This window comes from Alosa pseudoharengus, unplaced genomic scaffold (assembly GCF_046254945.1).
Source record: "Alosa pseudoharengus isolate Yale_2024_CS ecotype anadromous, Long Island Sound unplaced genomic scaffold, YU_APseudo_1.1 YU_APseudo_1.1_scf_24, whole genome shotgun sequence".
Lineage (NCBI taxonomy): Eukaryota > Metazoa > Chordata > Actinopteri > Clupeiformes > Clupeidae > Alosa > Alosa pseudoharengus.
In genome coordinates, this window is record NW_027468689.1 from 17,668,828 (window position 1) to 17,695,010 (window position 26,183).

Here is a 26,183-nt window from a genome sequence, read left to right on the forward strand (position 1 = left end):
TGCAGCGCCAGTAGGCTACTTTGTGTGCGGAATGTGTGCAAACACACATTCCAAACAAGCATACACAAAAGTTTCAAGAGTGGGGGATGGAGTAGAAGATGGAGACAAATTCATTAATATGATTTATTTTCGCGGAATGGATGTGCAGGACTGAGCTGCGGTCATATTTTGTACCACTATGCGGTACATCTAGTTTCTACAAACATTACAATTCATCACTTATCACTGCTGTCGGGTGGAAACCTCATAACTCCATTTTGTTTTAATTTCATGAACACTAATGGATTTAGAGATACGAGGTTTTCACCCGACAGCAGCATTATACACTTGTATAATTACAATGAGGCCTAAAGAAGTGTGTAACTGCATTTTTGTAGTTCATCAAAGCAGATAGATGAGCAAAAGCGTCTTTCTACCTACCTTTGAAATTTGCAGAATAGTAATATAGCCAAGAGGATCATGGGAAGTCCGAGAGCAATACCAATGATCACCCCAATGTGGATATCAAATGGAACTTCTGCGGATTTGTTCAAATCTAATAAACAAACATGAGACCAGGCAGCACTTAAAACACTGACAGTGCACTTCAGCTCAAAAACAGGAATATGCATTCAGCTGGGTCACAGACATGTGAAAACAGTATCAGATAAGAGTACACCAGTGGTAGAGTTTCACAGGCTCATCTGAATGACGGTATACAGTATGTAAGCTCCTGTAAAATCTGCTCCAGTGCATATGCTCAATAACCTTGCACTGTGTATTGTACATTGTACTGCCATGTTTGTTTTACTAAAGTAACTCAATGTACTAGAATGCTTTGTACAATATACAGTCGTACAGTATACAGCTTGAGTATATCAGGATACTGTAACTGCTCTGATGAGCTGAGAAATGTACCAATGGTAGAAGGCATGTTACCTAAATACGTCCAGTCACTCCAAAACAGTGTCTCACAGCAGTGACTTGCAGTCTTTACTCTCATCCAGATTTTGTACTTCTGGGTTGGATCCAAATTTGGCTCAGTATATTTCAGCTTGCTTTCGAATGTTCTGACCTGGGCAAGGAAAAAAAAATCAGGGCACACACAGACACACACACGCTCATTTGCAATGCATCAAAGTTCATATTCTAGCACACATAACCCATGTAAACAAACACACAGAACACACAGAGGTTTTATAAACTACTACTACCTACCTCATCATTGACCCTCAATTCATACTCAAAGCATCTAGGGTTTTTTGTTGATTTACTTTTAGGCAGACCCCATTCAAGGTGTAACTGATTTGACTGAATTGTCACATTTATTTGAAGGGGATCCAGTTTTTCTATAACAAAGAATTTATGAAGAATGTGAGCAGAGCACCCCACAGTTCCTCCACACAATCCTGTCCTTCTCAGGAATAGAACAAGTCAGCTCAAGGTTGTGGAAGGATGCAGAGTGATCTCTTACCAACATTACAGATTTCCCACTGCTGTGTCTGAATGTACCACTTGTCTGGGTAGGACACGTTAAGTAGCAACCTTATATAAGACGTCTTGTCTGGAATCAGTGTGTAGTAAAATAAGCCTTGGACATTTCTTGGTTTCTCGGCTGTCTCAAGAACCTCTTTGTCTCCATTGCAAAATCTATGGGAAAGAACACAGCTGTCAGAGAGGGCCATTTGTCAGCGCTATAATTCATACATTCAGCTGAACTAGCTTAGAGTAAGAAAGGTTTGATTTGGCCAGAACTTTGTCTACTAAGAAGGGCACTGTTCCCACATTGTCATGAGCCCTCTCACTCCACCGGGTTACCACCTTAATTGGTTTCCATTATCTTCCACTCTGCTCACCACTCTCTCTACTCAGCCTAACTAGCTCCACCTGTCTCTGCTCTGCTCTGCTCTAATTACTCTGCCAGCTGCGCTGCATTACCCACTAACCTCTCCCAGTATGTAAAGCCCTGTCTTTCAGCTCTCCTTTGTCAGATCGTCTGCAAAGCTCACACCCGGAACCTGTTTGCTCGCGCTTCTGGCTGACTCTTGTTTTGTGACCACGGACCTGCCTGAATCTTGGCTACTCTTCTGCCCCTGAAAACCAGACCTGCTTTCTGCTGTAACGACTCCTGACTACTCTTCAATCCCGGACTTCCGGACCACCCACCACCGGCATCACAGGACGCTTCGCTGCCACTGGGGGGGGGGACAGACACAGCACGTTCCCGGCTACCCCTGGAACCCCTGGAGCCTTCATTCACTCCCTACTTCCCTTTTCCCTTAAGTTTAATAAACTTTCTGGTGTGACGCAATTGTGGTCCTCTGGTCGTCTGTCTGAACCGTGACAGTACGATCTGACCATCATGGACTCAGCGCACACTTCCCCCGACATGGAAGCCGATGAACCTGAGCAACCCACCGCCATGCAACGCCTGGAACACACTGAGAGAGGATTAGCCCGCATGAGCGGCGACATTGGCTCCCTGCTTCAGGTCGGCCACCAACAGCATCAGCAGTTCCAGCAACAACAGCAGCAGTTCCAGCAGCAGCAACAACAACTCGGCATGATCGATCATCCAACTCCTCACCAACCTTACCCCAGCCACTCCGCCCACCGGCCCAGTTCCAGTCAGTCTGCCCACCAGCCCAGCCCCCGAGTTACCTGCCCCGGTCATTGCAGCCGCTGTCCCGGAACCCAAGATCGGAAACCCAGAGCGGTTCAACGGCGATTCAACCCAGGTCCGGCCATTCCTGACTAGCTGCCGACTTCAGTTCTCCTTGCAGCCAAGGACCTTCGCCACTGAAGGGGCTAAAGTTGGGTATGCCATCACTCACCTGACGGGCCGAGCTCGACTCTGGGGAACAGCAGAGTTCGAACGTCAAACCCCTGCATGTGCAACCTTCGACCTGTTTGCTGAGGAGATGCTGAAGGTGTTTGACCTGGATTCACCAACTGCAGAGGCGTCTCGTGAACTGTTCAGTATTCGGCAAGGCAGACGTACAGTTGCAGACCATTCCATCGACTTCCGAACCCTGGCAAGACGAAGTTCTTGGAACACACCATCGTTGGTGGACGCATTCTTCCATAGCTTGGCCGACTATATCAAGGACGAGTTGGTCTCCCATGAACTGCCTTCCACCCTTGACGAAGCCATCGCACTGGCTGTCCGGATCGACAGAAGGATACAGACCCGTCGTCGTGAGAGGGGGCGCCAAAATCCACCAACTACCGGCATTCGGAGAAATCCGACTGGGCTCCTGTCGTCTACTGCCACTCAACCAAGCCAGCTTGACCAGTCTGAGCCCATGGAAATTGGGCGAGCCTCCCTCACTCCTGCAGAGCGCCAGCGCCGCTTCACCTCAAACCTCTGTCTCTATTGTGGAGGTGATGGACATCGTGTTGTGACCTGCCCTTTAAAAGCCGAAGCTCACCGGGCATAGGGGGAGTCCGGTTGAGCTCAATGACCGTCCAGTCCCCCGACCGCAAACCCCTGCTGCAAGTTCACCTCCGTCTCTTTGACTCAACTCACACCCAGGCTGCTCTGGTGGATTCTGGCGCCGAAGCCAACATAATGGACATCAAGCTGGCACGCCAACTGGGACTGGAGAACCACCGATTGACACCTCCTATTCCTGCCCGGGCACTGGACGGACACTTACTCGGATCGGTCACTCATGTCACGGCCCCGGTCTCTATGGGTCTGTCCGGAAACCATCAAGAAACTATCCAGTTTCACCTGCTCCCCTCTCCAGGCCAACCCATCATCCTGGGTTACCCATGGCTCCGCCGGCACAACCCTCAGCTCGACTGGGTGACCGGGGTGACCAGGGAGTGGGGAGAGGACTGCCATCGAACCTGCCTGCTTGCTGCCGCACTACCTCCTCGGCCAGTACCCACCAACTCTGCTCCTGACCTATCCAATGTCCCAGAATGCTACCATGGTCTCAGAGAAGTGTTTAACAAAGCAAGAGCCACATCTCTGCCCCCTCACCGACCGTACGACTGTGCCATTGACCTCCTCCCTGGAACAGCCCCTCCAAAGGGCCGTCTCTATTCGTTGTCTGCTCCTGAAAGAAAGTCCATGGAGGACTACATCAACGACTCTCTGTCCGCAGGATTAATCCGCCCGTCTTCATCTCCTGCTGGTGCTGGCTTCTTCTTTGTGGGGAAGAAAGACGGATCTCTTCGCCCCTGCATCGACTACAGGGGACTCAACGACATCACGGTGAAGAACCGTTACCCTCTGCCTCTGCTCACCTCTGCCTTTGAGTTGCTCCAGGGAGCCACTGTTTTTACCAAGTTGGATCTCAGAAACGCTTACCACCTAGTGCGGATCCGGGAGGGAGATGAATGGAAAACCGCTTTCAATACACCAACAGGCCACTACGAGTATCTGGTTATGCCTTTTGGCCTCACCAATGCTCCTGCTGTGTTCCAGGCTCTAGTGAATGACGTGCTGCGGGACATGTTAAATAAGTTTGTCTTCGTTTACCTGGATGACATCTTAATATACTCCAGAAACCTGTCTGAACACACCCGCCATGTCCAGCAAGTCCTTCACCGTCTCCTGGAGAATTCCCTCTACGCCAAGGCGGAGAAATGTGAGTTTCACGTCAAGACAGTGGCCTTCCTGGGGTACATCGTGGCAGAGGGAAGTATCCAAATGGATCCTGCCAAGATATCAGCAGTCACTTCATGGCCCGTTCCGGAGAACAGAAAGAAGCTGCAACAGTTTCTGGGGTTTGCTAACTTCTATAGGAAGTTTATCCGGAACTACAGTACCGTTGCTGCTCCTCTCACTGCTCTAACCAGCACCAAGCAACCCTTCACCTGGACCCCAGCAGCCGACAAAGCCTTCAGTACCCTCAAGGTAAGGTTCACCTCCGCTCCCATCCTCCAGATGCCTGATGTGGACCGGCAGTTCATTGTGGAGGTGGACGCCTCGGATGTGGGAGTCGGTGCTGTGATTTCTCAGTGGGCTGCGGAGGATAGGAAGCTCCATCCCTGTGCCTTTTTCTCACGTCGGTTGTCCCCCTCTGAGTGCAATTACGACATAGGGAACCGAGAGCTGCTGGCTGTGAAGCTTGCCCTGGAGGAGTGGCGTCACTGGCTGGAGGGGTCCACTGTTCCATTCCTCGTTTGGACCGACCATAAGAACTTGGAGTACATCCGCACGGCCAAACGGTTGAACTCCAGGCAGTCCCGCTGGGCCCTGTTCTTCACCAGGTTTAACTTTACTCTGTCATACCGGCCTGGGTCACGCAACACCAAGCCAGACGCCCTCTCCCGTCAATTCCAGAAGGATGACACCCCCTCCAAGGATCCTGTGTCGATTCTGCCAAGTCCCTGCATCGTAGCAGCTCTGACCTGGGACGTTGAGGAACAGGTGCTGGAAGCTCTCCGTAACCAGCCAGGTCCCAGCGCTTGCCCAGCTGACCGCCTCTTTGTCCCCGAAAACCTGAGGTCCCAGGTCATTCAGTGGGGACATGACTCCCGCCTAGCTTGTCACCCTGGCTCCACCCGCACTTACAACCTGCTCACCCAGAGGTTCTGGTGGCCCTCTCTGAGAAGAGATGTACGGGAATTCGTCCAAGCCTGCCCCATCTGCAACCAACACAAGTCATCCTGCCAGCCCCCAGCCGGATTGCTGCAGCCCCTGCCTGTGCCCACACGTCCCTGGTCTCACATCGCCCTTGACTTTGTCACGGGGCTGCCCCCTTCAAGTGGCATGACCGTCATTCTCACCATAGTTGACCGATTCAGCAAGATGGCACACTTCGTTCCCCTCCCCAAGCTCCCAACCGCCAAGGAGACCGCCCAGGTGGTCCTGGAACACGTCTTCCGGATCCACGGACTGCCAAGGGATGTAGTTTCTGACCGTGGCCCACAATTCTCCTCCGCCTTTTGGAAGGAGTTCTGTCACCTGCTGGGAGCCACAGTCAGTCTGACTTCCGGATTCCATCCCCAATCCAATGGGCAATCAGAGCGGGCAAATCAGGAGCTCGAGAAGGCACTGCGATGCATGACATCCCGCAACCCCCACTCCTGGTCGCAGCAATTGACATGGGTGGAGTACGCACACAATTCCCTGACCTGCTCTGCCATCGGTATGTCCCCCTTCCAATGTGTCTATGGATACCAGCCTCCTCTATTCGCCAGCCAGGAGGGGGAGGTTACTTGCCCATCTGCACTTGCTTTTGCCCGTCGATGTCGCCGCACCTGGTCACAAGCCCGAGCCACACTCCTCAGATCCGTTGCCAGCTACACTACCGGGGCCAACCGTCGGAGAACTCCTGCTCCCACCTACCATGTTGGTCAAAGGGTATGGTTGTCATCAAAGGACCTGCCACTCAGGGTGGAGTCGCGAAAGCTGGCACCTCGGTTCCTTGGCCCATTCCCTATCGTAAGAGTGATTAGTCCAACTGCTGTCCGGCTCCAACTGCCTAATTCCATGAGGGTGCACCCCACTTTCCATGTGTCCAAGATTAAGCCCATTCATGAGAGTCCGCTGGTCCCTGCTGCGCCTTCTCCTCCTCCTCCACGGCTCGTCGATGGTGGTCTGGTTTACACCGTCCGCCGCCTGCTTCGGTCCAGACGGAGGGGTAGGGGTCTCCAGTACCTCGTTGACTGGGAGGGCTATGGACCTGAGGAAAGGACCTGGGTGCCGGCTTGTCGGATTGTGGATCGGACCCTCATCACCGCCTTCCACCAACGGAATCCTGATCAACCTGCAATCCGTAGGGGCCGCCCCAGAGGGGTCCCTAACCGTCCTGCCCGCTCGGCTTCCTGTCCTGTGCCTGACCCTGTTTCGGGACCTGTCCCGTCTCCCGACCACGACCCTCCGGCTTCCTCCGAGGATGAGGACGTTCACTCGGACCGTTCGGAGGAGTTCTAGCCCTCCGCCGGCTCCCCTCCTCCCACCCGGCATGGTGCTGCTCTTGGGACTTCTGGGGCCGTCCCTTGGGGGGGGGGTTCTGTCATGAGCCCTCTCACTCCACCGGGTTACCACCTTAATTGGTTTCCATTATCTTCCACTCTGCTCACCACTCTCTCTACTCAGCCTAACTAGCTCCACCTGTCTCTGCTCTGCTCTGCTCTAATTACTCTGCCAGCTGCGCTGCATTACCCACTAACCTCTCCCAGTATGTAAAGCCCTGTCTTTCAGCTCTCCTTTGTCAGATCGTCTGCAAAGCTCACACCCGGAACCTGTTTGCTCGCGCTTCTGGCTGACTCTTGTTTTGTGACCACGGACCTGCCTGAATCTTGGCTACTCTTCTGCCCCTGAAAACCAGACCTGCTTTCTGCTGTAACGACTCCTGACTACTCTTCAATCCCGGACTTCCGGACCACCCACCACCGGCATCACAGGACGCTTCGCTGCCACTGGGGGGGGGGACAGACACAGCACGTTCCCGGCTACCCCTGGAACCCCTGGAGCCTTCATTCACTCCCTACTTCCCTTTTCCCTTAAGTTTAATAAACTTTCTGGTGTGACGCAATTGTGGTCCTCTGGTCGTCTGTCTGAACCGTGACACACATACTTTGGCCCATCATCAAATGCTTGACCTCCTTAGAAGGCTTAGACCCTCCCTGTCTCTGAGACAGAGTGACTGTGTGATGTACTGTCAAAGAGTTACAGCGGCTTTCAGCCGGTAACATACATTACATTACATTACATTTAGCAGACACTTCTTGACCAAAGTGACTTACATATGTCTATATTACAAGGGATCACATTGTCCCCGGAGAAACTTGGGGTTAAGTGGCTTGCTCAAGGGCTCAACAGTGGAAACCGGGAATTGAACCGACAACTTTTAGGCTACTGCATGCTAGCCCAGCTCCTTAACCACTACACTACCACCGCATACATATCTGGAACTGCCCACAGTCCTCTAGATCAGTGTTTTTCAACCCTTTATTTGCCACGGCACAATTTTGACACTTAAATTGTCCCACGGCACACTAACATCCTGTGTGAAGAAAAAATTAACATACCATAGCCTAAAATTTCAAATAATACACAGATATGGCCTTATTATGGCTTCTATGCAAGACCTGCTCAATAAAACAAGCGCCCTCTGTTTCATTTGTACAGTAGGTGACTATATATAATTTAATTGTTGTTATGAACTGGATATGTGATGATTCTGTAAGTACTGGATATGGGGCCCCCGTTGTACAATGCCTGCATACCACAAATAGTGCAATCATACAATCAATGAGAGCATGTGGTTATAAATTCTTTGATGCAACAGTTGCTTTTTTGGACCAGTGAGTGACATTTGGGTAATTTTCTGCGGCACACCTGATGATCTCTCACGGCACAGTGGTTGAAAAACACTGCTCTAGATCACCTAGGTTCCCATGAAACACAATTGAGGCCTGGAACCAGGTCTTCTGAAGCTGTAACTCGAAGTAGATCACTAAAGAGTAAAATATGAATTTTCACAAATTTATTTGAGTGGGAATACCCATGCATTTTGCCTTGTGTCCTTTTTGGAAAATTGTTAGGCACAGTAGCAGATTCATGTGAAACTAGATGTACCGCAACGCGGTACAAAATATGACCGCCGCTCAGTCCTTCACATTCTCTCCACAAAAGTAAATCACTCTTGTCAATTGTATTGATATGATACATAGTGATATTCATTAAAGGAACACGCCACCGTTTTATGAAATTGGATTATTCACCGTCTCCCCTAGAGTTAAATAAGTGAGCAAAAACATTTTTGTCACTGTGCATGAATTGTCTTAGTCTGGCAGCGCCTCCGCTAGCTTAGCTTAGCATAGTGAATGGCATCTCTCATTGCCGGATAGCATGTCATGAGTAAAAATGAGCCAACAACAAAAAAATATCCTAATTACTTCTTGTGGCCTGCGTTTTCACGGGTACACTGCCGGACTAAAACAATGCATTGACGGAGACAAAAATGTGTTTGCTCACTATAAATCTAGGGGAGACCGTGAATAACCCAATTACATAAATCGGTAAAATATATTAATGTACAAAACATGTTTTCATAGAAAGTTTTGCATGTATCGATTCCTGAAAGTCTCAGCGTTTAATAAATGTATAGTATCACATGGTGGATAAAATTGTTGTAAAGCATGGAAGGAGGAGGGGGGCACTGTAACAGACCTGGTGCCAGAGTTCTGCATGTGGCAAGAGATTAACTAAAATAGAAGCATGTCTGAAAGATATCATAGCATGGATGACTAACAACATCCTGCTTGTACAAAAATAAAACTGAGGTTATGATGGTAGGCCCTAAACATGTGAGAATGACCTTAGCCATCTACCCACACTCAATGTCTTATACACGAACACTAATATCCAACACAAGCGTTAAAGACCTCTGTGTAGATATCCAGCAGTAAACCTCTCAATGGATTCACATCTGTTAAACAGATCGTATAGTTATCAATGCCTTGGTTCTCTAAAGGAGAACACGAGGCGTTAACCAATGGGAAGTCATTGCAGATGGCTGTGCATGTGGCTTCACTGCTGGAACCACTCTGTGTGGGATTGATGACTGGAGAGCTGCTGTATTCTTCTGGGAATGGACAAGCTCGCGGAGAGCCGCTCTGCCTTGCCTGAAGAGGCCCTCAGGCGAGGGCTAATGCAGAGGCATAGCGAACAGGAGTCCAGCCTAGCGCAGTGGGGAGTGGACAGAAGTCAAAGAGCCTCCTGAGCATGGTCAGTACTTATGTAGGCTACACACCTGTCGTGCCCATCATTACGGGGATAGCCTGGTCACAAGGAGCTTGGCATTGACCATAATCTGCTACCATACACTATGACTCAGCGGGATGGAGGCTTCTTTTCTAATGAAACACAGTACCAATGATCTTCATAATCGACGAAGACTGAAAGAAGAGGACTGGTTGTTCACGGTGCGCATATAGGCAAAGGCCTGTGAAAAAATCCTGATGGTTGGAGATCATTGGTTCAGTTCGATGACGTCATCCCAGAATCACTTCCCATTGGTAAAATTAGTGAACATTGCTGAACTATACCTGTAGGAGCCATGAAGGTGTTTATTATTATTATTATATACAATCTGATTATTATGTAATGTTAAGTAATATAATTTAATGGTTTATATTTGGGTTATTATATTTCGTTTTTTAATTTGCTGATCACCGTAATTGGGGGCGGTAACTTCTAACTAATTTAATGGCAGGTGCACAGGCACGGGCGGAAGTAGCCTAACTAGAGAGAGGGTGAGTTACGGGGAGGCCGTATTTCTTGTTGACCGCTGTTATGCTGCCTACACTGTGATTTTCTTTTTACTTTGAGCACATTATGATTACCGGATTACTGGATTAAGTTGGACTATCTTTTTCAATAAACCCGTCAAACGCATCTGGATCTCAGTGGATATTTTGTTTGGAACAACGCGTCATACAATCAGCTACACCCATACCTTAGCCTCTCAGCGACTGCTTTTCTTTGGATACAAGTCGCTACAATACCTTTAAGATGCAGATAAACTAATCCACATTTTTTGTCACCATATTAATGGAATACTTCAGTATCTGGGTGTAGCAACAAGTCACTACTGAGCCTCCAACTAACATGCAAAGCAGCTGCTCGCACACTTAGCAGAACCAAACAATGCCTTACTTGCCTCTCTGCATTGGCAACCTATCAAAAGGATTGGTTTCAAAGTATCCCCTCTAATATGCAAAGCTCTAAAATGGCTGAGGGACAAATTAATTTGTAATCCCAAGAGTATCAAACAGCACTATGGGAGAATGGGAGGCTGGTAGGCTAGTCCCCTTAGAATCTGGCACTCTGAATTTGAAACTGACACTGACACTGTGATTCTCTGATATGATGTGCGGCACATTTTACTAGCATAATATAGTTTGAAGACTGAATCTTACTGATAGGAAATGGAATACTGAGGATGTCCTGGAAGATCACTTGAATCCCAGCTGAAGTTTACATTATTCTGCTTGTCCACAATGCAGCTGGTATTTATAGGCCGAAGGCCTGGGGAAATGGGAAAAATGGAGAGAAATAAATACATTGAGAACTGCATTATTCTAAAGGCTCTATAATAGCTGAAAAATATGCATGGGCGTAAGGGCACCGAAACACCGGGGGACATGAAATTTGGTGGGTATGTAACCCCGCTAGACTTTTACGGAAAAATTTCGTTTGGTCCCCGGGGGCCACTCCCCCTCCGCGCTGGGCCCCCCGAAACCCAAAAAATGCAGTTTTTCCTAAATAACTACCTGAACCGTGGCACCGAGGATGAAGAAATTTTTATGGTATGTTGGTCTCAAGGGCCCACATCAATCTAGCCCATAATCACTCGTTTGTGATTTGCACCCCCCCGGTAAAAAATGAAAATGCAATATCATTCTGCTTTAATCGCCCCTCTCTTCAGTAAAGACGTTCAGAACTGCACCAAATTTTATGTGTATGATTAACCTGACATTCTCTGGGGGTATGCCCAGTTTCGTAGAATTTCATCCATGGGGGGGTCTAAAAAATTAAGTTATGTGTACATTTAGTGACTGTACACTCATTGGTCTGTAGATGGTGGTGCACACATATACACATGCACACACACACACAGGCACCCACATACTATCGGTATTAGAACGGCTGATACATAATTACAAATTCAGTAGGATTAAAAGAAAGCCAAAATAAATATTCATCATTATCATCATGGCTGCATTTCCAGTATTTGCGATAAGTAGTCGTTTGTCCACTAGATGGCGCATCGTTGCAGTGAGACGTAATTTTGTTGGAAGTTAATCTAAAGTGGGTTGGAAAGACACTACGCTTCCTACAAGGACAAGACTGTAGGCTACAGTAGTTTACCGCAGAGAACATCTAAAGGTAGGATGATTTCTGCATGACATGTAATTCCCATTTCCTTTTGAAGCCAAAATAAATCTGAGAATGTTTATCGGACATGCTTGTTTTTTACTGCAGGTAGGCTACGTTAATCCTATCAATAGCAGAACGTAGGTAAAATAATGTTACCGTTAGCATGGTTGACTGATGGAGGCCAATTTGATTATTGATGTATTTGTAGGAAACCATAAATGCGTTTATAGGCTACCAAGCAAATCGATAACAGCACTAATTGTATCTTTCGACTGTCATCTCATTTGCTTATTACCATAACCTAGGCTACTAACAGGAGCTAAGTGAGCTAGCCACAACACGTTCGCTACGTGATGGTTTTTTAATGGAAAATATATAGGCTACCTGAAAGATAACCTGTCTATGATGCACCCTAAACACCTACACCTTCACATTTCTGCTCAAGGTCTCAAAAAGCATCTGAGTCAACGTTCATTCCCAAACACCCATATAGGCTACTTCAATCCTCTATTTTCAAAGGTGATTCAAGTAAGGAAGAGCATGGCTCAAAGTAAAGTAACTGAAACTACATAAATTCGTCAAAGTGAATAATTTGTGTCAACTCGCCGCAATGTAGATATATTAACGCACCCGTGATGATCTACATCTCCATTTAAACCAGATGTTTTAGAGCGCACGTTGAGATGTATTCAGGGCAGGGCTGTACCTACACATATTTGTTGCACGTGCTACAAAAATCATTCTTTGCGATGGATGATTTAGTACCAACGTTACACCGGTCAGATACAGTTTTGCCTATGGCTATTCCGTGAGACTGAGGCGCTTTTTGTTTGTTCAGAGTGCGTGTTTAGGGTGTGAGAGGAGAGTCGATGTGCTTTGATTCCAGCTTGGTAGTTGTAGTCTATGCGATTAAAAAACACGTGTGTGTGAAGTATCCAAACAATGATAACGCTTTCATTATGGCTTTTTTTTAGCCACAGATGAGCTACTGTACAGTGGGTTGGGTTCCATTTAGAAGTGTCCACTTCATTCGCCCTTTCCGTGATTCACAGCTACGTGAAATGTATTACTACTGATATACAAAACTATTAACTTTTCGCCAAGAGGTGGCAGCTTGATACTGTAAGGAAGCCATTGGTTCCAAAGGAGATTTTATTTGGGTCGCCAGCATAGCCTAGTGACAATTTGTGATGTGTAATAGGCCTAGCATAGGGCATACCTTATATAGCTTATAGTTTGTTAACAGTCACGGTTTTTTCATAACTCCCTCTGCATTTTTGCATTTAGAATAGCTCTAAAACCGGGGGGCGAACACGTCACAGGGGGGGCGCCAGGATATCTCAATCGCAAAATGAAACAATATTTCTATCGGGCGCCTACCATGGACTAGGCTGGGTGAAAATCAAAAGATTGCGTCAAAAGATTGAGCTTAACCATGGACCTCATGGTTGCAAAATGCAAGGGAACATGAATCAGCATATTATTTGCACAAACAATAACGGACAGTAGCTCTTCAACTTTGCCCGTTAAAATGTGTATGAACAGTCTCGCAACGCATTTCATGAAGGCCCTTTTGGACATGTCAGTTATTTGCACCACTGGGTAAAACGGCATTTTGTTTTAGACTACTGGTATTTAATTTGTGCATTGACAATAAAGCTGAATATCATTTGAACTAGATGACTAAACTTATGCATATGTAGAAGAAGAAACATTCACAAAAATCCATGACATGACCTCTCTTCTTGATAGCTGTTGAAAACTGCATGGAACTGACAGGGATTGTTTTGTTTAATAATAAATAAATAAATACATTATGCTGCTACCTTCTGCTTTTCCCAAATACAATGTAGCCTACAGGTGTACCTTTCACTAGTCCAGTTGCAATGGATGGACTGTGATGAACTGCCCTACTTGTGATTGTTTAGAGATTTTAAAGGTTTTATAACAATGTTACAGATTTTTTGGCCCAGAAACAAATCTATTCACCTTTGCAGCGCCAGTAGGCTACTTTGTGTGCGGAATGTGTGCAAACATTCACGGAATGGATGTGCAGGACTGAGCGGCGGTCATATTTTGTACCGCTACGCAGTACATCTAGTATTAAAATGTGCTGCTGTCCAACTACTATCCATTATTAAGATATGCTACTGTCCAACTTGATCTAACTATACTGTGTAGCCTACATAATCTGATTTTAATATGTATAGATATGTAGGCTATATTTAACATTTAACATGTATTATCTATTTGGTCTGTTATGAAATCATTGACCCATTTAAGCACAGCTCAGTTTTAAGAACCTTAAATACATGCACGCTTAGCATTTTGTGAAAAGAAATCATTAAGGCTACATTGACAAACTCTTAACCGTGAGCTGCCTGTATATTCTCTGATTCTAATATTTACAGATATCTAGGCGATGTAAGCACAGCTCAGTTTTAAGAAATGCTTAAAGGAATTATCCGGAGTAAAATGCACTTTAGATCGATTTACGGATGATTGGGGGTACATACGTTGAGTTGACATCAAAATCATGTCATTCGGATGTGTTTTGAGAAAGTTCGATTGTACCGTTTCCAGTCACACAACTCGTAGCCTGGAAGTGAGCAGGGCATTTCAATTTCGCCGCTACAAAACGCTATTTTTATACCTCTTCTACAGTTCCAAACAACATAACACTTGCGTGGTAGTGAGTAGAGTGTCCCTAAAGCCAAACCGAAGTATCCCGAGGTCTTTATGTGGTCGAATAGAGTCCAGAGTCCAGAATGAATTTCATCAAGCCAGTACCTTTTCGGAAATGTTGCCATCTTTGCTGTAGGAGTCTTATTGCTGAGTGTGTTGTAACACGCTCTGGAAATTCACAATTTCGTCGCCGTTTAAAAAAAAAAAAACATAGTCCAGTATTTCTTTCGAAATTGAAATGAAGTTGTATGGACTGGACTATGTTTTTAAAAAAAAAAAAAAAAAGGCGACGAAATTGTGAATTTCCAGAGCGTGTTACAACACACTCAGCAATAAGACATCCGAATGACATGATTTTGATGTCAACTCAACGTATGTACCCCCAATCATCCGTAAATCGATCTAAAGTGCATTTTACTCCGGATAATAGTAGAGCGGCTACAGGAAAAATCGTGCAAATTATGATACAAGCGTGAAATTCGGCAGGTATGTGCTCAAGACCAATACAATCAAATCTACCTGATTGGCCACTTGAAATGGCGGCCATTTTCCAAGATGGCCGCCAAAAAAGACCCTAGAAATTGATTTATTGCTCAGAATTCACCAAAGATATTATGATACAAGCATGAAATTAGGCATGTATGTGCTCAAGACCAATACAATAAAATCTGCCTGATTTGCCATTTTTAATGGCGGCCATTTTCCAAAATGGTCCCCATGAAAAACTCTAAAAATTGGTTTGTTGTACAGAATTGACAAAGGAGTATGATACAGCCATGAAATTTGGCAAGTATGTGCTTAAGACCAACACAATACATTCTAACTGATTTTCCAGTTTAAATGACGGCCATTTTCCAAGATGGCCGCCAAAAAATACCATAGAAATGGATTTGTTGCACAGAATTGATCAAGCAAGTTATTATACAAGCATGAATTTTGGATGAATGTGCTAAAAAAACAATACAATCAAATCTACCTGACTCGCCACTTGAAATGGAAGCCATTTTACAATATGGCCACCAAAAGACTGAATTTAGCCCAGAAGTGAGCAAGAAAATGATGATACAAGTATGTAATTTTGTGTGTTTGTGCTAAAGAGCAATATAATGAAATCCACCTCATTTGCAACTTGAAAATGTAATATGGCAGCCATTTTTAAAGATGGCCACCAAATAAGACACTAGAACTTCATTAATTGCAATTAATTTAGAAGATGTGGCCCAAATCAATGTTAACATTCACTACATTTCTGTTTCCTTCTATGATGAAGTCATTGGAAATTCAATTCATTCCTGTGTCAAGTCTTGCACAATCAAGTTTGATAGGCAATGCATTAAGAGAGTGGGAGTGGGATATTTTTTGCTAATAATGTATAGCCATCTTTATCTGTCTTTGCAGGATTCGTATCAGGAGACTTGTTCTTTTGTGTCCTGCTGACACAGACAGCACTTTGACCAGTCAGTCGTTGTCCATTGTTAATCTAAAAAATCAGATTGAGGTATGATCTTTTGATCACCTTTTGAATCCATGCATGGAACAGTTATTTAAATTTCAATTCGTTTTGGGCTGATTGGCAAAATGTGATTCAGAATTTAGTGTAGGTATTTTAACAGAAAGACGCACGTGTATAAAAATGCTATTTGTTTTTCAACAATGTAAGCCTGTTTTAACAAAGCTGTGCAAACACATACAGCAGGTGGAGAAGAAGAAAATGCCTTTGATGAGTGGTGTGGCAGTATATCAATATCAATTGCTGATTATTCTGACCATGTCACAAGTAAGATGTTATATTTCTTTACCCACCCTCACCTTGAGGATGGAAAAGGGCAATGTTGCTACAGTTAGTCAAACCAAACTTTTTTTTTTTGACGTTGCGGTCAGTCAGGCCTTCAGAGTGGTTACACAGAACACTTATATGCTAGTATGCCTCATATATAATATTCCTGTCTGTTCTTACTGCCCTACTTTGTAGCCTACTCTCCTACCACAAATTACACTGTATATGCCGTTTTACATTTGAGTATATGCACTGTATCACTATCCATATCCTTACAATATTTAGACCAAAACTATCTGAATTAAACCAGCCACTGAGGTTATTCGGAATTAATTTTAGTCACTTACAGCGACATTGGACCACTGCTGATTGATTCACTCTGGTCGCCTTGTTTTCTAACTCTGGGGTAATTGTGGGGACAGTCGCAGAGAGCACAAATTATAGTGAGCGGCACATTATTACCATATTATTACCGTTAGTACCATTAGCACGTTATTAGTGTTTTTAAACGCCCATATCGAGAAAATCATAAATTACCGTTATTAGCATATTATTACCACAATGGTATCGCATCACGCACCACCCTCCATTGACATCAAGAATTGTCATTATTAGCATGTTATCACCATGTTATCAGTGTGTTATAAGGGGCTTATTTGTCGTTAATAACTGTTACCGCTGTTATTTGCATGTAAAACCAAAAGCGACCTATGCGACCGGAAAGACGGAAGTCATTATTTGTCTATGGAGGGTCGGCGAATAAAGCGACCAAAGTTAATTCGCCTGGAGCGAACCAATCTGGACGACCAGAGCGATTAAGCGATTTAGCAATTAAAAGTCAGCTAATATGATGGTAATGAGCGGTTCGGCAAAAAACAATTGGAATGCTCTTATCTTCGAATGTCCCAGGCTGACAAGCCAGAGCCGTTATGTGATTAGCTAAATCAAACATCCAGAGCGAAAAAAGCGAATTCATGACAAAGGTTCTTCAACGACCTTGGCTACTTTGTAGCTGAGGTTGTTTCTGGTGTACACGCATCTTTTGTTTAACAGCAACATCGAGAAAACCATGAATTGCCGTTATTAGCATATTAGTGTCATTATATTATTAGCATGTCATAACCATTTTATTTGTTTGGGGGGGTGGCATCACGCAACACCCTCCATTGACATTAAGAACTGGCATTATTAGCATGTTATCACCATGCTATTTGTGTGTCATAAGTGGCTTATTTGTCATTGTGGAACATTTTTAATATCTGTATCACTTCATCATCTATGGAAACATATTTAAGGAGAGTGAACAATTATTTACACCACATTTGCAATTTGCACATTTGAACTTTGAAAATTTCTTGGGTCTTTTTGGACGCCATCTTGGAAAATGGCCAGCATTTCAAGTAGCAAATCAAGTGGATTTGATTGTATTGGTCTTGATCACATCCATGCCAAATTTCATGCGTCCATCATAATTTGCTTTGACAATTCTGTGCAATAAATCAATTTCTAGGGTCTTTTTTGGCAGCCATCTTGGAAAATGGCCACCATTTCAAGTGGCCAATCAGGTAGATTTCATTGTATTGCTCTTGAGCACATACATGTTGAGTTTCGTGCTTGTATCATAATTTGCTAGGTCAATTCTATGCAATAAATCAATTTCTGGGGTCTGTTTTGGTGGCCATCTTGGAAAATGGCCACCATTTCAAGTGGCCAGTCAGGTAGATTTGATTGTATTGGTCTTAAGCACATACATGTCGAATTTCATGCTTGTATCATAATTTGCTAGGTCAATTCTATGCAATAAATCAATTTCTGGAGTCTTTTTTGGCGGCCATCTTGGAAAATGGCCACTATTTCAAGTGGCCAATCAGGTAGATTTGATTGTATTGGTCATAAGCACATACCTACCAAGTTTCATGCTTGTATCATAATTTGCACGATTCTTGCCAAATTGGCCTTGTAGCCGCTCTACTATAATTCCTTTAAAGCCGAAAGACCATGTTGAATTTTGCTACAATTTATTTCAAAACCGGATTACTCTGGAACAGCTAACTATACACGAGAATGCATTACACCGGTGTGTTCGGTAAGGTCTGCTGTTTATTGTGATATATGGTTTGTCATGTGTTGCGTGAAGAGTGTGTAGGCCTACGATATTCCACCAAGATGAATGGATGTGGAGATGGGCGCAGAGAATAATTATTAAATCTAGAAGATATTTTTCTCACGAACTGTTTATCTCAGCAAATAGTGGCTAGCTAGCACCATTTAAAAGCTGAGAAAAGGCTCTTTCATGTGACACATGTGTGATGAGTAGCCTACTTCTCGAGGAGTTCAACAGATAAAAATGGGTGAATTTGGACGCACTTCATATGCCTTGTAGTGAAGTGAAGCTGAAACGCTGCGCCATGCTGCGCAGGAGACTGCGGCTCACTGGTAGTTAGGCCTATTATAGGTAACTTCAAATCAGCGTGATTTACCCTTATAGGCTACTGCACATTACAAGATCTGTACGAGATGATCCGCAGCACTGAAGTGAGAAATGATTTAACTCTTTGTGTAGCGCATGTGAGCGCTTTTTCCCCCATTTCAACCTGAATATTGGTGGGGACATTTCAGTCGTAATTTGACATTGGTGTGGACACGTCCTTCGGTCCCCACGCAAATCTACGCCCCTGAAAATATGTAACATCACATGGCAGAACACAGTGTGCTAGAAAGTTCAACATACCGTCTGGGAGAGATGGATTGTTCTCAACAATGCAATATGATTTGTTAGGTTTCATTATCCCATTGTCACTCAAATACACACGGAATCCCTGTAGTTGTAGAAGAAACAGTATAATCTTGATGTATGTGACATGAGGAAACTATAGCAAAATATTGGTATAATTTGTTATTGTTTACCAGCCCATCAATGTCAGTGTTATATTGTAGAGAGAGGTTTTGTAGACAGACCCCTATATGGAATATAAAGACCGTAATTACATACAACTTCCAAGCAACATACTGTACAATAGAAGGCTTTGGTTTAGACTAAACCAGTTTGGTACTGTAGATATTTTATTTTATGTATATTTGGTGTAGAAAAAGGATCAATAATTCATGTGTTTGTGTGTGTGTGTGTGTGTGTGAGAGAGAGAGAGAGAGAGAGATGTTTGTGTATACTGTACGTTTACATTTTTAGATCAAACCCACTCACCCTCCTCTGCAACAACAGAAACAGACAGGATTAACCAAAGGCTCAGTACTGACCAAGGTGAACACATAATCATGATGCTGCACGGAAAAAAAGAAGTTAATGTTTGTGAAGAGCAATATGATTTACAAAAATATACACTGATATACGGACTATATGCTGAAAAACACAGATGGGTCATTCCGTATCAAATCAAATAAAATCCAGGAAAATGGTTGCTGCACTCTCTCATATTTTTGTCTACCTGATATTTAGGTCCCAAAACTAAGACCGGTAAAATATTTTTGTTAAATCCTTCTCTGCAACAAATGGATATGAAGATATTAAGGATAAAACAAGGTGTGATTGGATTTTGTTGGTAATGTTCATAAAGCTAAAATGGAGGGTAGCTAGTAGGAACACAAAAATCAACATGGGAATAGCTGTTTATACTCATTTACTGTATGAAGTAACCATGATGGGTAACACTTTATTTGAAGGGGTCTACACAAGGGTGACATGTAACCGTCATAAGAATGACATGACACATGTCATGCACATTAATGACATATTATTGATGTTTATGACTGTTGTCATAATGTGTCATTCGGTTTTTGGAATGTCAAGTTGACATTGTTTGGGTGTCATCATTATGACAACTTGACATTAGCCAAGAAAATGTAACCCGTTTACAATATTGTCATGACGACTTCACATTAGCCAAGATGACATTATTTGAGGGTGTCTCTGTCATGACAACTTGACATTAGCCAAGAAAATGTAAACCGTTGTCATGACAACTTGAGATTAGCCAAGAAAGAAATGCAAAATTGACATATAACTGTGTTTTACCTGACTCATCTTCTAGGTTTGTGAAGTGGTGGGCCGGAATAATTTATTGTCATGACACCATTATAATTGTGTCATGAATACTTTCCTTGGCATGATATTGTCATGACAACTTGACATAACTGTGTTTGGCCTGAACACTGAGTGGTGGTGCTGCATAGAGGGGAAACTGCTACACTGATTCTTAGAGAAGAAGACAGAAATCGCAAACAGCAGAAGGACAGCAGAACGATAGTGAGCTGAAGCCATATTTAGATTTTCCACACTGAGAAGAAAAGTTAAAAATAACATTGAAGAGCTAGTTAAAAGGGGTTTTCCCACCAAACCTACTTCTAAGGAAGGAATAACAGCAAAGGGTCGAAATTACGACAAGGAGTTTACTTACTTGTATGAGTTTTCTCCGGTGAGTGTTTTACACGTGTTCGTCATTTATGTTACTAGCAGACATGGCGTGATAGATGTGTTTAATGAGTTAAGCACGTAAAAGTTTTATTTTGCTGTAACTCAGTTGTTTAATGCATTGTGTGGAAATGTATTGATGATACTGCATAAGCTAAAAACCAATCAGAGTTGAACATGAGTTTAATGATTTGAAGTGCTATTTCATGCCATGTTGAAGCCATGTTACTATGTGATATGCTAGTGCTGACATTTAATGTATGTAGTGAATGTATAGATTAAAAATAAGAATAAGCTACTACAGTTCATGAATATGAGTTATGTTTTCAGATCTGGTCAAATGTATCGAGAGAGTAATTGAATTGAATTGTTGCCCTGCTATGCAGGTTGTTTTTTTGTTTGGATGCATAATTTGAGAGAGTGTTCCATTGGACAAATTTGCCATTGGACACGGAAGGCAGAAGAGCAGGAGGCGCGAATGATAATCTTGCCTGCGACACGAACTGCTTCTACTCACCATTTCTTCATTTCATCGTAGCCTACAGATAAGCGCGAGATCTCACCACTTAAAAAAAAAAAAACATACTACCCGGGTAGATGGACGTAGATGGTTTATTATTTTGGGGTTAATTTATCCGAGCTGTGTCTCAGATGGTTCACTGTACTTTAGGTCAAAGGTAAGTATTCAGGACACTGTCAGGAAACTATTTTGGTGTGTAATAGTTCTTTGTGACAGCTTAATGACAAGTCAAAACTGTACCACTGTAGTTGAGGTCAAGAAAAGTATTCATGACCAATTTATAATGGTGTCATGACAGCCAATTGTTCAGGCCCATCACTTCACAAACCTAGAAGATAAGTCAGGCCAAACACAGTTATATGTCAAGTTGTCATGACAATATCATGCCAAACACCTTGCATTTCTTTCTTGGCTAATGTCAAGTCGTCATGACAATATTGTAAACGGGTTACATTTTCTTGGCTAATGTCAAGTTGTCATGACAAAGACCCGTCAAATAATGTCAACTTGGCTAATGTCAAGTTGTCATAATGATGACACCCAAACAATGTCAACTTGACATTCCAAAAACCGAATGACACATTATGACAACAGTCATAAACATCAATAATGTGTCATTAATGTACATGACATGTGTCATGTCATTCTTATGACGGTTACATGTCACCCTTCAAATAAAGTGTTACCCAATGATGTACCATGTTTCATTCATACATAAATACACTTACTTGGTTACATTGTATACCTTTGCATTTTCATTCTTGTCGCTGAGCCAAAACAATTATTTTGACTCATTTATTTATCTATGGTACAACATTGGCACTTTGTGTACAACATTGTACACTAAATGCCCGTACACTGAGCTAATTTCACATACATTTTCAAGTGCCTACTAGCTACCCCATATACCATTTTAATCCTATGAAAATGACCGGAATACACAACCTTTTGCATTTTTTTTTTTTAAATCTAGGGCCTTTGAGAATAAGAATGCCATACAAACTTTTAATGTTTTGGTCATACTGAAAACATGTTTGTCTTCCACCCTTAAAAGTTTGAGCTGTCTATGAGGCATTGGTCTTGGGACCCTTTCTTGGTTGACAAGGTTTGAACAAAATCTAAGACGGTGCAGCAACAACCTTATCTGATTTGAAACGGAATGACCCAGACAGAGAGAACGGTAGACAGATGTCTATCATAGATGTCTGTCATAAGTATAGACAGCTGAGTGCTATCATAAGTAATATCAAGCGGCGGGTAGAAGTGACTAAGTCATCATGACGCCATATCAGTATGAGAAAAATAATTATGAAAAAGCGTCTAACCTTCACATTGGGTGTCCAGTCCTAGTCACAGCGCTCACTTTTTTGATGCCAGTAACTAACACTCAACATTACTCAAGAGCTTTGTCCTCCACACACACACACACACACACACAGACACACACACACATGCACACAGATGTACGTCGCTGAGGGGGAAGTCCATTTCATTGTAACTTACTGGAAAGTAGCAGAAAAGGAAATGACATCATCAACATCACAATGAGGTGACTGATAGAGAAATGATAGATATATAGAGATATATAATTCATACCACTGACAAATATCGATTTAATGTTGATTTTCTTTTTATTAATATGTTTGGTCTGATTGAAAATGACCAATGCCACATGCCAAAAGGTTGTAAGACAATGTGGTAGAAACATGGAATCAAAAAAAGCATTTTCATCTTTTTTTTTTAATTTTATGAAAAATGGTGTCCAAAATTATTCATACCCGTTTTAAAAAATTTTTATTTGCCATCGCTCTCAAAATGGTTCTTATAATACCTACCAAGCATCTCCATATATCCACAATGGTTCTAGACCGCAATTTTTTAGCAGAAATCCAGGTTTTGCGGCAGGAACGATTATTTGGCATCACTCTGGCCTTGTGTTCACTTTTTTGACGGATTGAGGTCTGGACTCTGGCTAGGCCATTCTAAAATGTTGATATTGTTCTCTGTTACCCATTTCTTGCCTTGTTTGGCTGTATGTCAAGTCAAGTTTATTTATAGCACATTTCGTACACAGAGGTCATTCAATGTGCTTTACATACTGTAAACAAAAGTATGTATTGGATCATTGTGTGGTTTAATGGTCCAATGCCGCCTATTAGGGCAGGTCTCTCGGCAGACCAGCTCTCTGGGTATGACTATTCTTGGCTGTGAGAGTTCCGTACTGCTCTAGCATGGATGTTTCACTGAGTGAAGGATGCACAAGCTACCAGTACTTCATTAATTGAATTACTGGCCTATCTCATATTTTCTGAATATCAACTGTCTGTTAGGGCCATCATTAGACACTACACTAACTTTTCGCCGCAATAAACGGATCAAGAGATCATCTGTTGACTGAATGCTTGTATAACTTGGATTCTAAACTATGGATTATGACAATCTCATTATCATTAAGCATCTTGTATACTGTAGAACCAATAAGGTAGGCTAATGGTTTCTTTGCATTAGTCTGGGATGCTATGGCTTGGCAAGGGAGTTCTGTATTAAGACATAGCCTATTCTTCATTGAATTTGTCAAATCTGTGCAATATGCTATTAGAGCTGCATGTATTGACTGTAAATTACATTATATAAATAAATTAATATAACAGAACGTTATGAGTGCTATCTTGGAACTTGGCTATGTGAGGTTCCTCTAGTGCTCTTCACACCATACAGAATAGAATAATCATGTGGTGAGGCCGTGGTTAGCTACCCTGGCCCACCTGTCAGCCACTTTCTCAGCCACTGCATTACAGTAAGAAACTTGGCAGAGGAGTCTCGTGTAGCAGAGGGGATGCTACTGCACTCTAGTGTTTCATTTTCACAATGAAACTCAGCATGTATTCATTTCAGGTGTTGAGCAAAATGTATGTCTTTCATCTGCAGCGTGTATTATTGTTTACTTCAGTGTAGGGCTTTCAAATAATGTGTTAACACATTTTCACTTTAACACAGTTGAAAAAACAATGCTGTTGTTTAAGATCGGGTCTTTATTTCTGTTATTTCAGTTGAACTGTAATTGGTTATTGTTATTTGATTTATCTTTACTCAATCAAAACAACACAACTGCAATTTGATAGATATTACCTGAAATACACAATTAAATAGCCTGATTTAATGTTTTGCGTTTTGGAACCAAACTCTTCACATTTTCACTAACACAGTTTAAAAAAACAATGCTGTTAATGCTTTTTGGGGACCAAGAAGCTAGGCACCCATTGTGTTTCTACCTTTTCTTATTGGGGCCAAGCAGTGAAGCTGTGGATCGTTCCTGCAATGGAAACAGTCCTATTAGGAATGAGAAGGTGTCGTCACGACAGCGTAGCGCTCTAGAATCTGTCCGCCAGGTTAGAATGATACCTTTCAGAACGCGTTCATTGTGGTTCATTGTTTGTGTTGTTAGCAGAAGTTGTTGTTGTGATTCCTCACTAGTTTAAGATGCACTGCAGCGTGAAAAACTGATCCAGTGCATCACACGATTGTCTTGGATACCTTAGAAACCATGGGTTGCGTTTTTTTTTGTTTGCCCACATGGAAAAAGATGAGGCTACAGTCATCTGCACCGCTGTTCATTTATTTTTTGCGTTGTCAGATAAATCATCTGTGTACCCAAACTTTATTTTATTATTTATTATTATTTTTGTATGCATAGAGCCTTCCATCCTTGCAAGTTACCGGAGTCAGTCTCATCTGATCTGTCACTTGTTGCTGCTCTGTCGCGTCACTTAACAGACAGGCTCTCTCACCTTAGCGTGTGTAGTCACGAAGGCCTAATGCCACCTCTGTTTTGTATGTGATATTTATTTTACTTTTAGTCAGGGGGAAAACTTGCAAAAACTAAAAATGGCTGCCGCTGGAGATGCTGAAAACCAAAAAAATCATATTTCAGGGTCTAATAGATCAATTTTGATGGTTTTGATATCAAACTATAGGTTTTCTGGGGTGGTTAGTTCATTTATGAGGTAACTGAAAAGGTCAGAGGTCAAATAAATGTCATTTTAAGTTCAGAGTTACATTCTCAAGGTCAGTGGCAAGGTCATTTTGAGTAAAAATTTTAGATAATTACCATTTGATTTTAGATGACTGAGGACTATTTTTTAAGGGGTTCAACTACATTTCCTCCTGACTATTTCTGACAAACCTGTGTGAGTATCCAACATAACATTGTAATAAATGAAGAACAACATTGTTCATCTGGCCAATCATGTGGTATGTTGTGAATGCATCGTGCCAATCATGTGTTGTGATCTCGCAGCTGGAAAGATGTTGGTATCGTGAAGCTGCGCACATGTGCAGTTATGCCCAAAATAGATGCCCGATAAGTGCCCAAAATGCGTTGCAGTATAGCCGCTGAGTGGAGGGACTTGCCTTAAAGGACTTTGCTACTACTACCTACCTCATCATTGACCCTCAATTCATACTCAAAGCATCCAGTGTTTTCTGTTGATTTACTTTTAGGCAGATCCCATTCATGTCAATACTTTTGTCAGTGCTTTTGTTTGTCAAAAGTTGTAAGAACAAAAATAGTAACACATCAATCACATCAGTATTCATAAAGCATTATAAACACACTAATAAAGGGTTATATATAATATAGGGCCCTATCTTGGTGATCTAAAATGCCTGGTCACTGGCGAATAGCTTAGGGGTTTGTCCAGTCCACATTGGGGGTGGTTTTGTTTCAAACGTTGGGCACATGGCACAAAATGGCAGCTCTTATGTTTGTTAATAAGTCATGGGTGTGTTTTAGGTGTAACATCCTTTAAAGGGACACCAGGCAAGCCTGATGTTTTTTCTCTATGAAGCTCCCCCTAGCGTCTGTAAATGTCGATATGTGTGAGAGCCTTTAAACTGGTGAAAATGACATCTGTCATTTCCTTTAACAGCAAACAGCACTACTTCA

The 26,183-nt window shown here is 42.9% G+C and overlaps 1 protein-coding gene across 1 annotated transcript in view; it reads right to left on the reverse strand.

Moving 5' to 3' along the window:
- Nucleotides 1-22,685, reverse strand: part of LOC143142430 (interleukin-5 receptor subunit alpha-like) — a 34,487-nt gene extending 11,802 nt beyond the window's left edge. Inside the window, exons 1-9 of the mRNA XM_076303297.1 lie at nucleotides 22,564-22,685; nucleotides 19,495-19,571; nucleotides 19,200-19,252; nucleotides 19,024-19,111; nucleotides 10,870-10,978; nucleotides 1,454-1,629; nucleotides 1,198-1,328; nucleotides 919-1,054; nucleotides 421-535 (exon numbers count right to left, since the gene is read on the reverse strand). Of these exons, the coding sequence (XP_076159412.1) occupies nucleotides 421-535; nucleotides 919-1,054; nucleotides 1,198-1,328; nucleotides 1,454-1,629; nucleotides 10,870-10,978; nucleotides 19,024-19,111; nucleotides 19,200-19,252; nucleotides 19,495-19,567 (881 nt within the window). The 5' untranslated portion in view covers nucleotides 19,568-19,571; nucleotides 22,564-22,685. The remainder of the gene's footprint in view (nucleotides 1-420; nucleotides 536-918; nucleotides 1,055-1,197; nucleotides 1,329-1,453; nucleotides 1,630-10,869; nucleotides 10,979-19,023; nucleotides 19,112-19,199; nucleotides 19,253-19,494; nucleotides 19,572-22,563) is intronic.
- Between the last annotated feature and the right edge of the window lie 3,498 nt (nucleotides 22,686-26,183).